The sequence below is a fragment of the Coccinella septempunctata genome, chromosome 3 (genome assembly GCF_907165205.1).
Source record: "Coccinella septempunctata chromosome 3, icCocSept1.1, whole genome shotgun sequence".
Lineage (NCBI taxonomy): Eukaryota > Metazoa > Arthropoda > Insecta > Coleoptera > Coccinellidae > Coccinella > Coccinella septempunctata.
The window spans coordinates 36,135,825-36,151,971 of NC_058191.1; the positions used below are offsets into that span (position 1 = coordinate 36,135,825).

Consider the following 16,147-nt stretch of genomic DNA (forward strand, 5'->3'; position numbering starts at 1 on the left):
ACAGAGGGAGCTAGGAAACCAGGAGGCCAGTATAAGAGGTTTGAGGATATACTGCATCAATACCTAGAATCAGTTAATGCTACTCATAACTAGGAACAACAAGCGTTACACAGATCACAGTGGTGGTCTTTGGTTCACAGTTATCATGGAGACTCGAGAATAATACAGCGAGGGCAGGATCTGGTTGGTGACTATCCATGCCCGGAGTGTGAAAGGATGTGTAGATCACCGTTGGGTCTCTTCAGTCACAGGAGGGCACACGGTCGCAAGTATCCCTAAGATTTTATAGGTTTGATCTCACCGATAGTTCTGTTTTTGAGCCTTTTTGTGGATCTTTTCTCGGTAACGGGATACAGCAATGAATGAATGAATTGAAAATGAATCACAGAATACCAGCTGTCAAAAAAATACACAGAATAGTACACAGATGATTCAAAAACGACGGCGAAGACTGGCGCTGGAGTATTTGGACAAAAAGTATCAGTTACTCTTTGATTTGGAGCTAGCATCATATGCTTACAACCCTCAGGCAGCCGAGCGTCTTTCAAGCAGAAATACTCGTAATAGAAAGATTACCTATAAAGAAACTATCATAAATGTGATATAGCGATAAACTCTGACAGTCAAGATGCGACTAAAGTGCTGAGCTCTCATAGCATCGATTCTAAAATGGTGTGGTACCTCACTTACTTATCAACCTAAGCCTTAAGTTTTTTATTCGGGTATAGGTAATATGAAATAGCTATACCAGGTGGATGAGGTGCTATCTCCTTGAACACATACCATACACACTCAGCTTTAATTCCTCCTTATCTCTTTTGATATATGTAGTCATACGTCAAATCTAGACTCTGATAACATTCGTTATGAATGAACGACAATGCCCTGCAACATTTTAACAATTATCTTCTAATGCAGCTGATTTATTCACGAATTTTTCATCGGACGTCTACAGTTACACAACCGTCCATATTTAGGTTATATCTGAAACGTTATCGAATCATTGTTTCTACGTCCTCGAAAGGTCAGGGCCGTCATTAGGGAAGACTTGTTTTCTGCGCAATTGTCAGCACAAACATAAAAGCTGCTTCATTAATTGTTCTAATCGTGTGTCGATGGATTCCACGTGGTTTCTAGATGGCGGCGGATAAAAAATCTAATTGAATGATTTCCTCGTTTCAGATGTAGAATGCAAATTTATGCAGATGGGACTGTGACTGAATAATATAAGGCTGCATTTGTGCGATGAAAATTGTCGAATGAATAGCGACGTAGACCGAAAAAAGTGGTTGTTATTGTATGGGAGCTGCCAGTGCGATGTTGAATATGGCATCGGTGATTTGTCTCCGTTGGAGGTCATCGTAGAAAAAAAAGAAGAACTGATTCGATGTTCTGAATTTCTAACAGGGATTATGGGTTCTCAAAGTCACTAGGAGTATGACGTTGGGACTCAAACTCCTCAACCTCTATGACATATTATAGGTTGTCCTAATGATTTGTTTTGTGAGAAGGTGGTATGTCTGCATTATAGGTCTTGATTTGGGGCCCACTTGCTCCTATTGGCAACTATTTGGAGCTTATATTATCTCATCTCCACAACGAGATAAGACTTCGCACTCTTATGTTATATGGCGTTTGAGGTCGTTATCTTCACCTCTACACAACATATACAATACCTTCGCCAAAAAGGAAATCTTCCAGGTTTGGTCATTGTCATTCATGAGATTCACAGAGAGCTTGTATAAGAAAATTGTTTCGACCATATAGAAGATCACCTGCAGATTTCTGAGTAGCTTTTAGAGAGGAAAAATACATATATACCGTACACTCCTGTTTGTTTACCACGAGGTTTACCATTTCCAGGAGTAAAAAGGTGAAATTGCCACCAATTTCTTGTTCCATCCTTGCATGCAGATAACATATCAATCCATAAGTCTTTTTATGGAACAAGGACGATTTTTTTCTTGGGAAGTTTGCTCTATTCATCAACATACTCCTTCAATGTTTTTCTGTCTTTTCGATGCTCTTTGTGTGACGTAAAATTTTGAGCTTTTGGCTTAGTCCGATAATGATATTTTGATGAATTTTGAGTCCCAATTTGAGTATTTTCAAGTGCTTTCACACTCCGAAGGGAGGCAATTTGAAAATACCAGAACAAATATTATGGACTATTTGATTTCAAAATCATCAATCTCCAAAACATGATGCGTCCCTGTTTTCTCTGAAAGCTGGTCTTCGCTTTTTCAATCAACATAAATCTGTCCCAAAATTGCCACTTTCATGTCGATTTCACCATAAAAATACGGTATTGCGGCTTGAATGAACCTTTATTATGATTTTGGTCAACGATACGAACCTATATCTTCCTATACTCATCCTTATTTTACCAGTACACCTGCAAGTAATATTCATAAAAAGGAATGAAACGGTTCTGATTGTGAATCTAAATTTTTCATTTTGTGTGTTCCCAGGGATGCCGAGCACACAGCTGCCATACAAGAAGCTTTAGCCGGCGACAATGTGATGGAAAAAGACAGAAAAATCTCCGAGTTGATATTCCAACTACAAATGGTTAGGGAGCAACTACTCACACAGCAAAATCAGGAAACACCAAAGGTGAGTTTCTACGAAATACCATAAAGATAAGGTTCACCTGTTGAAATGGATGGGGATAGTCAATCAAAACCTTTTTTGGCCAGTCTAGTCTAGCGATAATAATTCACTTTCACTCCTCATCAATGATCGATACTTTCCTAATGAAATGTAAATACATTGAGTTGGTACCTTTCTTTTGGCATTGTTTCATACTGAATCTCCAGTCCATTAAGTCAATGGTGCTTATAAATTTTGTAGTACATCTGTAAGCATTCTGAAGATCTCAAGAGATTGTCATTAATAAAGGGAATTGACCGACATTTTTTCAATAATTATTGGAACTTCTGCAATTGCGCGCTTCCTCTTATACGTAACCGATTAATTCCAGAAAAATGAGCAATCATTCTGCAACTCTCCCAACTAATAACATTCTGCATTTCCTCACATCGATTTCGATAGGATTAGATATCTTCCTGTCGACATACAAGATTATATACAGCCGATTTTATTGTTTTCAATCAGTAGGAATCTAATTATCGGCTAGATTAGATTCATACATTCTATGCCATTCCGTTCAGGTCTCTGAATTGATCTTATGATTCGACCAATTTCTCGTTCTTCATTATGCTGTTTATGTGTACCGGATCATGTACGACTGGACTTTTTCTTTCTTCAGTCGACGGTGGATTATTACCATTATGAAGTTATTGGCTATATAATAAAATAACTTCTCAAGATACGAATACGTAACGGTTGTGTAAATTGAGAAATTTTTAGGATGGGTAGCAGAATTACAGCATCCGATACAGATATTACATCTGAATACTGTTATCAGTTGGATTTCAAATCGCAAAAATGCGTAGACAATACGACTGGCTCAGCACTTGAATTTATTATAATTAGTTGTGTTATAGAGATAAACCTCTATCCGCAAGGATGTGATAACGCTAATTCTGATTAGACCCTCTTGTGAACGCCAAACATAATTTTTAGCCATTCCATAAAATCGTCCTCTAATGCTTTTTGGGTATCTTAAGAAGGTGGTCACTGGTCGCCCAGAAAATATCATAGTTATATCCTCTCATTCGCTTATATTTTCGAAGTAATCGATAAAGTAGACGAAGCTCACCGATCAGGCGAAAACCGAATTGTCCAATTTCTGACCGATCCGCGAGGATTTCCGGCTGACGCTCTTTGGTCCTCCGAGCCGGATAGAGAGGCAGCGGCGTGCGGACGCGCCCGCCCCGTTTTCGCAAGAAGCATTGTTGTCGGAGGCGCGCTCATAGACTTCCGCCGGCAGGGGATCGCAGTAAGCGGGCATTGTTTCAGACAGAGAATGATTATCGCACGCGGGCGAGTGAAGGCTCCCACGCGCAAGCCGCCCCGGATTGGACGGCGCCGCACCGTGAATTGCACGCCATTGGTCACCGCTTGACGGATGAGTGCCTTTGTCCGCGGGCTATGACAGGTGGGATAATAGGCAGGTTAGCCGCTGGGGACGCAGAGAACGGCGCCAATGACAATATCGGAAAGTGTTTGGCAACGCGGCGTGAATTATTACCGAAGAGTGGTAGCGCAGGGAACGTCGAAGGCCGAGCGTCGTCCATCGCGGATTTTTCGGCTAATTGCGTTGTGCAATTTGGAAAGGTCTCAAAAATGCTTGAGTTATTGCTGGGGATTATAGATAGAATGTCTATTATGGTTTGTGCGAAAGAAATTCCCGGGTTACTCTTCATTTCACGAAATAATTAGGATGACGATGATCATCTTTTACGTTTGGCCATAATTCTATTGGGTACATTTTTTTTTACACTTCCTTATTATACAGGGTGTTTCCGTAAAACGCGGTGAAAATACAGAATGTGTGACTCCTTGTCAAACACACAGCCTTTTGATATGGCTTAAAAAACAAAAAACGTTTCGCACGTTGATGAGGATTTGAAAGGTATCCAGGAATACTTATTGAAAGTTTGGATATATTGATTCTTTCCGTATGTCGAACAAAAAATAAAGTCATCCGCTACGATTTGTAGTGTACTACCAAAAGTAGCCAGCGTTATCTGCCATTTTAAGCCGTTTTTCTTGGGAACAGTTGAGTTCACAGCATTGGACAAATGTAGTAGGTACTTTTTCTCACTAAGGTTATCAACATGTCAAGGGTTTCAGCGGAATATCTGTTGTCGCCTTAATTTAATGAACGAAAACAGGAGAAAAGTTTCCATTTTTCCGAGTCAAGTATGCTTATTTCAAAGAAAGAATAAAAAAATCAGTGCATCGCAGTCTGCTTCTTCTCGGCAACTATACAGGGCGAGACTTTGACTCGTACGAATATTTCAACAGTAGATACTTCAGCCCAAAAGAATCACTTTTTTCCTTAACCATTTTTTTCCGAATAAGCTCGGTTTAAAAGATACAGGCTGTTGAGAAACCATAAAAAACTATTATTTTTAGTTCTATCTCACAAACGGTTTTATCGAATGAAATGAATTTCGGAATATAGTTCTTCATTTATTTGATGAATCTTAATTGAACACAAGATATCACCCACGTCTTCCAGTTTTCTCATTACGGCCATTGCGTACTATAAAATTACCAAAAATTCGAAGAATCCAACTCTTGAAACTAAGCTGCACGCTATCTAATGAATATTTAAACGTTTTTTGAAATAAAAGTATTCTTCATATTTTCTCGTATAATGCGCCGTTTTCGAGTAATTTGATGTTTTATGAAAAATATGTGATATTCGGCAAATTGGGTACTTTGGCTGAATGCAACTCTGTTTAAAAGATCCACCGATGTGTAGTATCACAGATTTAGCTCGTTATTCAAGGGAATTTTGTTTCTCCAGGGGTGGCATAGCTCATTATTAAAACTCAAAATGGCCATATATTTTTATCAGGACCGAATCGGAAAAAATGGCACAGGAAAAAAGTATTTCTTTTGACCTCAAGAATCTACTGTTAAAATATTTGTGTGAGTCAAAGACTTACCCTGTAGGTACAGATATCTAGTACCACCCCATGACAGTTCTCCCCAGCATTTTGCTCTGATCTACTAATTTTGAATTGGTTGATAAAATAAAACGATACTTTTTTTGGAATGCCCATTAGACACGTGATCGCCATCTACCTACTAATAGGGCTACCTATTTTGTTTTATTTATTGTGTAAACTCGCGGTGAAACACTGTTTTGATTTTATTACTGAATAGATGTTGGTGGTAATGAAAAACACCGAAAGTATTCGCTTCTCAAATGTTTAAAAAGATTAACATATTCAGGAAAATTTATATGGAAATGCTTCAAAAGATACCGAAGTAAGCTTTTTTGTACTTTCAAAATGAAAATCCGCTATGTTGCCACATACTCTTCTCGGCCTCGTCTGTTCTGAAACTTGCTGTGCCGCAGCATAATAACACAATAATTCCACCGACTATAATTCAGCCCATTTCTTCTGTCCCCTTCGCCAGGCCCATTCCTCACATCTCTCGGATGGTCCGGAGAGATGCGAGGCGCGATAACTCCGTTATTAATGTTTGTCATAAGCGCCTGCCACTAATTAATAAAAAGCGAGATTTACGAGGGATAAAAACGACGGTATAAACAATACGAGGAATGTCTCGTAGAGGCGAATCATTGAGATTCTTGGTTTTCTCACGGAATGGGCATCTCGATTTCGTGGCAGCGTTGTCAAATGGGGCCTTTTTTCTTCGAAAATCGGAGAAAAACATGTGTCGGTTTTTATAAGAAACTGAATTACCTAAAAATATATTCTTTCAATAAAGAGCATAACAATTTTAATATAAAGAAATACAGAGGTAAGCTTAACCGGGTACCATACACGTTTGCGTATGATACAATACCTTAGGGAAAACCCTTTCTCCCCGAGAGTGTAGTGGATTGTAAGGGATGAAACTGTTTACAATACAAGCTGAAATATTTCATATTGAAGGTCATCTCGTAATGCAAAAATTTATCCTTTTCTCGAAGAAGAAGAAGGAAAGCCGGGGAACAGTCTACTCTAGTTGCAAAATGTTATTCTATTTCTCTCAATAGTCCACAAATTATTGCGGTTCTTTTTCATGGTCAAAAATGCATTTATTTAAAAAAAAAAACATGAAAATATCATTAGAAGCATCCCTATCGCTAGCTACTACTTTTTCCGTGAATGTTTCTTAAAATTGAAAGATCTGTATCCCGATGAACCGGCAACCCTGCTCCTTCCTCGGTATGAGCTCCTCATTGCCGACCGCAGGGTATAAGCGATATTAATTTGACTGTCGTCGAAGCAGACTCAGAAAATGGGACATGCGAATAGGTACGGACAGATCGGCGGCCATATATACCTATCAAGATCGCTTCAAAACTTCGGAATATGCTGTATGTTAGACGGATTAATGTGCCGGGACAATGGAGAACGGGAAAGGCGTCCATAAATGGCTTTGTTACACCGGTATTGGTGTTAAGTATTCGGTTCATTTCTTGCTTGAAGCACGCCGCTTTTTTGTGAAAGTCCGACGCGAGGAATGACTGAACGCAAAGCTTCTCGCCATATGGGTCGTGTTTTGCTCCTGAATTGAAGACAAGTTCAACATCAGGCAACACAAGTCCTTCGCGATTTTTTTACATTGCAAAACTTCTTGTAGACCATTAGAAATTGGCATCAAGAAAAGTTTGTGAAAATCGTCAATATAGGAACTCCAACTTCCATGACAGGGGCAATAAACAGCTACTTTCAAATAAAATCTTGAAATTCACATAAAAAAATTTAAAAAGGGTGTATTTAAAGGTATTGTTTTCAACAGAAGTTGAAATCACCTATACAAGAATTTCAAAATGAAAAAGTTGAAAAAAAAATTGAAAATGATTACTGAAGTAGATCCCAATACGACCCTAGACCGTTTGTTAGCTGAATCAGGCCCGGATCTAGGGGGGGCAAGCGGGGCGCTTGCCCCGGGCGCCAGTTTAAGGGGGCGCCAAAATCAACCAGAGGTTAAAACTTTTTTAAATTTGGTTTTCTCGGCGCTAAATGGACAACTGTAGAATGGAAACATGATAAACCATCACTATGCCTAAAATCTTTAAAATCACTGAGGGATCAATTAACTGCATATTATTCAGTCATCTACGAATGACCGCAACACTTGGGTGAAAAAGGTTGAAAGATCTGTTATGTTTACACTGCGTCGCAAGCAGTAATTTCTTTGTCTGGGGAATTACCGACTCATCTGGAACTAAGGGCCAAAATTTCCGATTTTCTATAGACCATAACTTAAAAACTAATCCTTTCAGCATAATTCTGTTTGCATATTCGTAATCTATGCCTTAGTAAAACTAATCAGTAAGATCGAAATTTTCTCAAATTTTCCATAGATGTACCGAGTTTTTCACCATAATTTGAGCCCCCCCTTTAACTTTGTTACTAAGAGAGGTACAAAAAAATGTTTTATACAAAAGTTTCACGAAATTGAGTTTTTTGAAATGTTTTCACAAAATGAAATATATACAGAGTGGGCGATTTTATGAAGAATATTTTTGGTCTCCGATCAAAACCGAATTCATTCTGTACACTAATTCGAAAGCGTAGAACACGAGTATGCAAACAGATATTTTTAAAAGAATTTATTTTTCAAGTTATGGTCGATGGAAAATCGGAAATTTTGGACCTTCGCGAAAAAATTCATAAAATCTGAACAGTTCGAGATATCTGAATGAAGTGTGGCTTTTTATATTTGCAAAGAACCAATTCATCACCAAAAAAACAGCATATGACTAGTGCCTTTTTTCTAGCTGCTACAGCTCCTCAAAGTTGACCAATATTTCCGAAATTTTGCACTAAAAGTGAATTATTCCTCAAAATACTGATCCTCCAAAAATCTAATTGCATATTCGTGATTTACCTTGAATTAATATGTTAAATGATCCGGGTCGATATATGTAGCTAAAAAAATAAATTTTTGTTCGGAATAATTTCGTTCATGAAGCGCGGGTAAAAACGATAGACGAGGACGGGTAGCAAACGACATTCTTGTTATTACAAACTTTTTAATTTTTTTTTATTTATGCAATTTTTGGGACTATTTTGGGAAAAGAATAACTTTTAATGGAACAATGAAAAACAATATCTTTTGAAGGAACAATGGTAAAAAAATATGAGTGATTTTTTTCCCAATTCCCAAAAATTCATGATGGCGCCCTCCCCCTTCTAAGGTTCGTAGGAAAAATCTAATTGCATATTCATAATCTATACGACCTCGAACTAGTGAAAAAAACTCGGGTTGAAAGCGATGACGAATATGCAATTAGATTTTTCCTACGAACCTTAGAAGGGGGGGAGGGGGCGCCATCATGAATTTTTGCCCCGGTCAGAAAAAATCGTAGATCCGGGCCTGAGCTGAATTACTGCAAAGAAATGGAAAAAACTTATCTCTTTCTCCTGATATCTGACTCAACCATGCAGTGGGAAAGGAAATAAAGATATATAATCTTGTATGCCGAATTTTTCGCATGATTCAGTAACTTACACGGTTTTATGAAATGGCATATTTCTGTACGAACTGACAGAAAAAATAGAATGTTAGTTCAAAATCACAAATAAAATTCGGCTGAATTATTCACAATTTTTTTTTACAATGGGGTTCACAATCTTCTTCTTGTTCGAACCCTCCAATAATCTTCGTGAAAATGAGAATGGGATAAAATAAAGCCACAATAATAGAACTTTGTCAACATGAGCTCTGTCAATAAACTGTCCCAATTTTCTTCATTTCTTCACCCTTAATTCCACGATACAACAATTATGATTCTCTCAAAAGTGACCTGATGCATCTAATCCGATGAACTCGGTACTGAACCATTCATTGTCCAGCCATATGCCGGAGTCACCTTCCACAGTCCCGTACTTGAAATTCAATGAAATTTTGTCAAGCTTCTAGGGGTTGTATCTCAGCCATCTTGAATATTTTATATAGACAATTTTTGGTTAAACGACTCTTTTTGATGATTTCTACCTTCTGTCAAAAAAAAACGCCTCACCTTTGATAACACCCTGTATATTATTAACGTTCAAAAATGCGTCAAAAGCGATTTCACCGCGAAGAAACCCCCTACAACCCCGAAGAATCAGCCAGGAATTGCCCCGACCAGAAATCCCGCCGCCCCACGTCTACGTCATATTTAATTCAAGGCCCCCTCGCCGCAAAAGAAACAAAAATCCCTTTGACGTTATTGTGTGCGGTCCGCGGCACACTCTCCGCCCCGGTCCGATTCGGATATGCAAATTTGATTCGGAAGAGACACATCGCCGGTATCAAAACCGGCGTTAAGAAAGAGGGCAAACAACGGCGCCGTGAGCGCGCCCTGTAGACGACGACAAAAGGCAAAATCGGGCCCTCTGTGCTGCATATTTCAGGCGGTCCGATCTGTATTCAGGCCGACGACGCGCTCTGGATGCTCTTTTGAAGTCTTTGTGACTCGGTCCCGTATGGACGGGGGGCCTATTCAATATTTCAACTATTCTGCATATGTTACGTGTCCTACTCACGCACAATGGGCGATTTTGAAGGAAGGGTGGCCAGGAGTAACGATTCCGTTACTCCTGGCTGATTAAGTTGAACTGGGTTGACACTTGACATTATGTCATTTCTTCTTCTTCATGTCATATTTACCTTTCCGCGGCATACCTTACTTTTCTTATCATTTCTGCATTGCTCGCAGAAAATCAGGAGTTTTCAAATACTTTTTTGACAGAAGGTAGAGCGCAGCAAAATAAGTCGTTTAACCAAAAATTTTCTATATAAGATATCCAAGATGGCTGAGATACAACCCCTAGAAGTTCGACAATATTTCATTGAATTCCAAGTACGGGACTGTGGAAGGTGACTCCGGCATCGCAAAAACGAAACAAAACATAAACATATGGCTGGACAATGGTTCAGTACCAAGTTCATCGGATTAGATGCATCAGTTCAATTTTGAGAGAATCATAATTGTTGTATCGTGCAATTTAGGGTGAAAAAAAATGTAGAAAATCGAGGCAGTTTCTTGAAAGTGCTCATGTTAGTTATGTTGAAACACTGCTATGATGTTTTCCCATTTCATCCCATTTTTACGACAATTGTTTTAATGTTCGAACAAGAAGATTGTGATGCCCATTGTGAAAAAATTCTTGAACAATTTAGACGAATTTTATTGGTGAGATTTTGAAATATTATTCCATTTTTTACACTTGTGTCCTAAGTCTCTTCAGTCAGTTGGTATCGAAATGGACCATTTCATAAAATCGTGTAAGTTACTAAAAAATAATGAGAACAATTTGGCAATCCTAAGTTTCCACTTTCATTACCACGTAAATATCGAACGAGCCAATATCCTAAATGACACCACATGGTCGAATCAGGAGATAAGTATTTCCTAATTCTTTTCGTTAATTCAGCTAACAAATGGTCTAGGGTCGTATTAGGATCTATTTCTGTAATCATTTTTTTTTCAACTTTGTCATTGTGAAAGTTTTGTACAGGCGTTTTTTGGTGAAAAGCTTCATTTTGACCAGTTCTACCTTCTGTTGAAAAAAAAAAAGCCTCACCTTCAAATGAACCCTGTGTAAATAATCAAGATGGCAGATTTATCATACCCAAAAATCCAATGCGATTGCATGATAAGGGCCTGATTATTCACGTGAGAACAGACCATGTGTTCAGTACACGATCCAACAATACCTATTTAGGGTTGTCACTGCTAGCAAAGCATTGAAGGCCCCAATGGAGTGCAGAAGTTTGCCTTGTAAAATGCAGAATGAATACACTGGATGTCCAGTGAGGGCATCTCGGAAGCTAGATGGGCTAGAGCAAAACAGATGAACCCTTCGGTGCTCTTTTTCAGAGAAACAGAAAATGGTGAAAACCTAGAAGAGAGAAAGGGGCTCTCGAAGGTTCAAGTCTCAGATCTTTAACTTCAAAGCCAAAAAAACTTTTCCAAATCGTCAAAAACTCAATTTTCGATGATAACTCGAAAACATAGGAGGCTACGGTTTCCACCATTCTTTGTTTCTCTGAAAAAAGGTCTGAAACGGGGAATCTGATTTGCTGTAGCTCTTCTGTTTTCTGTACATCGAATTTGGGATACCCTGCACGTTATTTCATCGACTCAAAGCTATGGAAGTGCCGAAGGAAACATAACGAAAAAGGCAAGATACTGTAGTTGCTAAGAACTCTGCAACTGGAAAGTCATCTGTAGTGACCTTTAAAGGTCTATTTCGCTCAACCTAACCACCTCAAAATCAACAATCTACTTGCAGTAGACCTTTCCGTGGTTCATTGGAGCAGTTGTATTCTTGGAAACTGCAGCAAGACTAGAATCTCGAAGACACCAACAGACAATACTAACAAGACTGCGTTAGTGCCTTGATCGTCTCACTTGGCATCCATATCTATGCTTTAATAGGAACGATACAGATCAGAATTTCAGGCTTAAAACAGCGAATATAGTCTTTCTTGTCTCGCATCAAATTGTTTAGCAATATTTTAGATTGAACTCCTTTCTGCGAAAAAACTCGTGCAGATGATTGCTTCTGCATTTCGCCGTAACCGGTTGGTCAACAATGGCTCCAACTGCTCATTACATCTTATTAAACCCTGTCATACCCTACAACTAAAACGTTTTATAAATTTTCGCGATTCTCGTCTAAAACTCGCCGTAACTTTTACAACTTTTATCGGGCGGTTTTACTACCGCTCATTAAAACAAGGCGGCGCTGCTTTGCCGATTCACCTATCGAGGTTAAATGCTCGTAAATTGGGAGTTTTTCCTCTCGAAAAATGAAATACCCATAAAAGCTAAATTTAGAAAACAACGAGGAGATGTGCATCGGCCGCTGGGGCTGGGTCACTTTGGGAATTTTTGCGGGACGATGTTATGGTCTGGTCGGTCACTGCATGGTGGTTTTATGGTTTCGTAATTGATTGCCGCAGCCACTGGATTGAACGATAAAAGGACGCTGCGATGGCAGACCTTTCTGGATGCTCAAATACAAATTAACTACATCAATTTGCGAAGAAACAATGTATGTTGGATATTATGCACGGTTGTCAGATGTGGTCAAATAAATTAAAAAAGAATCTCTGAATTCTCGACCAAATTTCGCATTGAATACAGATGTGGTCGCAGATGGTACCAGATCATTTGGCATCTATGTGAATTTTGGAGTGCCCCAAGGTTCGGTTCCGTTACCCACCATCTTCCTGATCCATCTTCTCGGATCAAACTAGAAGCTTCAACTATCGCGCGACCACAACTCACATATGGATCGGCGGCATGAGGCTTCGCAGCCAAGACTCACATCAAGAGAATACAGGCCACTGTGAATGAACTCCTTAGAATGGCGATGGATGTACCCTGGTTTGTTAGGAACAAACAAATCTACAAGGACTTGGAATGGGAACCAGTTACAGAATTTATGAAGAGAAAGGATATTCGACAAAGCCAAACAACATCCAAGTGAGGAACTACGAAGATTAGTCGACTACGATCCAACAGAAGCTAGAAGGTCAAGAACCTACCACCGAAGACCGAGAGATCAGTTAAGGATTTAAATGTAACCAAAGAAGAGCTCAACCTATAAAAGATATAGGCAGCATACAATTATCAACACGACTATGATCGTGTGACAGTCCAGAAACCATAAGAATCAACTGGTTAATAGGCAAAATGCCCGGAACCTATGAAGAAGCAGTTTAGGGTTTTTAGTGGTTCTCGAGCTCAGGAGAGTGAGAATCCCCAGGAGATGGTGTGTTCAGCTTCAAGGAATGCAGACACAAGAAGACGAAGATCTCAAGAAGATTAATAAATGGGACCAAAAGGGTCTAAAATGTCGATTGATGAATAAAGGGACTTTCCAAGGGTGTTTCTCTCCTGTTAGCAGTGGCTAAAAACAGACAGTCAATTAAAATATGACCCGGTACAATTTTCCTTCCAACGGATGGCAGATAGCACCCCAAAATGCGGTCCCACCTCAATGCTATCGCTTTCTATATTTCATCATTCCTTCGCCCGAAAAAAAGTGTAGCCTCATAGGTGCGACACATCCAGCTGAGCGGGACATAACTAATGGAAAATCTAGATAAAACGAACAGGAGGAAGGGGATCCCCGCAGTCGAACAATTCATCAACAACGTGGTTAGAAATTGAAAAATGTCGCTGTTTAATTAACACCAACGAGCAAGACGGATCCCCTGCTTTTTATAGAGAGACGGTACCGTTTTTTGGGACTTCATTTATCTTCTCTATTTAAAACTTTGTCCTTTCTGGTGATAGAGGAGCTACACGCTTGAGGAGAGGAATGAGATATTGTGTGCGAGTTGCGTGATTTTTGAGCGATTGCCTGGGTCCTAAATATGACAACACATATCCACAGAATTGATTGGAATCATTGTATTCGGAGTTTTTAACGAGTCGTTGAGTGTGCTACGCTACATTGGAGGTTGAATGTTGAAAAAATATTCGTTGTATTTAATGGGGCAATGCATGCTTCAACGGTTTTAACCAACCGTATCTCTTGAGCTGGAAGAACAATAAGCACACGATTGGCTAACATTAGTAGAGGAAGAGATGATAAACGACGTCAATGTATTCAGAAAATGAAAAGTAAAACTTGAAAACAGGATTTTTAGGCATCCCATGAGTAGCACTTCGTAACGATTTTGGTTTTTCATTTTTGGAACAGTCTACCTTAAAAGCTCGTCCATGAAGCTTCCGCCGATTAGAATAGAATAGAATACTGTTTTATTTCCCAAATCGTTGTCAGTCACATGGCATACAAAGAAGAGGAAACAAGTCAAAATTACAAATGATAACATTAACAGTAGAAACTTTAGTACAACAATGTTTCGCAATAATTTTTGAATTCAGATATAACTATAATCGAAAAAATTTATTACTTCAAGAATGTCTACTGGAACAGTCTTTTGCAGCATCGAATTGTAATAGCTTTTTTTCTACTGATCTCAACCTTACTCTGATATATCTAATGATTTTATTATTTTGCTCACGGTTACTTCATGTATTTTAGAAAGGAAACCATGTTTTGTGTTGTCATCGCATCATGTGGAAACGGCTGAACCGATTTTATTCATATTTTCTTTGAAACCTTCCTATTTTTTTGTAGAAGGTTTTAGAGAAACAAAAATTCGAAAAAGTTGGTGGGAAAAATCAAGAAAACTAAACGAAATTCAAATTTCGCGCCCAAGTGTATGTTGGGTAGTCTGTCCTCCACGGGCAAGTGATTGACAGTTGCTGACGGTTAAGAGTTGACAAATGAACTCAATGAACAACATAATCTCAACAATATAGTTCAGCATTTTGATTCAGTTCATAAAATATTGTGCGTCTGAGTACTATATAAAATATTACACATATTTTGACACAATTATAACGCAATCGCGTAATTTATTCCCATTAAAAATTTAAATTGATCTACTTATTGTAACTTTTTAAGAACAACTTCTTGTTGTTCGAGTTGGAAAACTCATTCTTTACATTCAATAACAGAAAGTTTCTGTGTTTACTCGACGAACACTATGTTTGTTGAAAAAATCTGATTTCTCCGACCAACAATCAAATTAAATTCATCAATTACATCATTGTTATTAATTACCACCGAGAAATAATGATAACAAACCAGTCCAACGGGTTTACAGAAGAATTCCTCACATCTCTCGTCTGACATACAGGTTCCAACAAACAGACAAAAACTCTTCATACCGTAATGATATCCCAATTAATGCTTCGAAGGATTTTTCATTGTAAAGAAGAATTCTAGAATTATTCCTGTGACTTCTGCAGTTTCAGAACAGTAACACAAGTGGATGGCAACACTTTGATTTCAATCCAGAAAATCAAACCTTGTGATTAATTTTGGTCATTTATAAACGAGTAATAAAAGAGGAAAACCTCACTTAACTATAGTTTTAAAATCTGTCCTTTGGTCTAGGACCAAATGAGGTAAACACGCCGAAAAATCTAGTCGAAAAATCGCACAAAACTCTGGCAACGTTGCAGAACCAATCGGTCGTTGCTGAAACTGAAAGAACCGGTAACAACCGAATTGCAAACTTGAGCTTATCCATTTAAATCAGACAAATTGATTGGCTACCTCATCCCCTGAACAAATAAAGAGAACTCAACATCATAGAAGGTAACAGAACTTTGATTTCCATTACTTAATTACCCGGAGGTAGGAAGGGGAAATCATCGAGATACGGCAAAGGGGCATCTCTTTGAGAATGGAGGGACGGGAGTTTGTAGTAAATCAGATGCACCCTGCTAATGATAACAAGTTTATGTACAATTACATCTTGCTCAAATACGACGTCTATCTAAGTTTGGGGATGAGGAATTCCCTTCAAAGTGGATTCTCCCCTGTTGGAATTTTAGGCGCTACATCGGTAGAATAATTGGTAAATGTTGATTTTGATTTTTCGAAAATGGAGAACTCGTTTCGGATGTCAAATTTCATGAAAGTTTTTTTTGTTCATCACCATTGAGTTTATTTTTCCAATG

At 38.6% G+C, this 16,147-nt stretch overlaps 1 protein-coding gene across 5 annotated transcripts in view; it reads left to right on the forward strand.

The window, feature by feature from the left end:
- The window catches only part of LOC123309331 (transcription factor SOX-13), a 345,241-nt gene that overhangs the window by 273,812 nt on the left and 55,282 nt on the right, over positions 1–16,147 (forward strand). For all 5 annotated transcript variants that reach the window (XM_044892394.1, XM_044892395.1, XM_044892397.1 and 2 more), the window contains one exon: positions 2,472–2,616. In XM_044892394.1, coding sequence (XP_044748329.1) covers positions 2,472–2,616 — 145 coding nt within the window. The remainder of the gene's footprint in view (positions 1–2,471; positions 2,617–16,147) is intronic.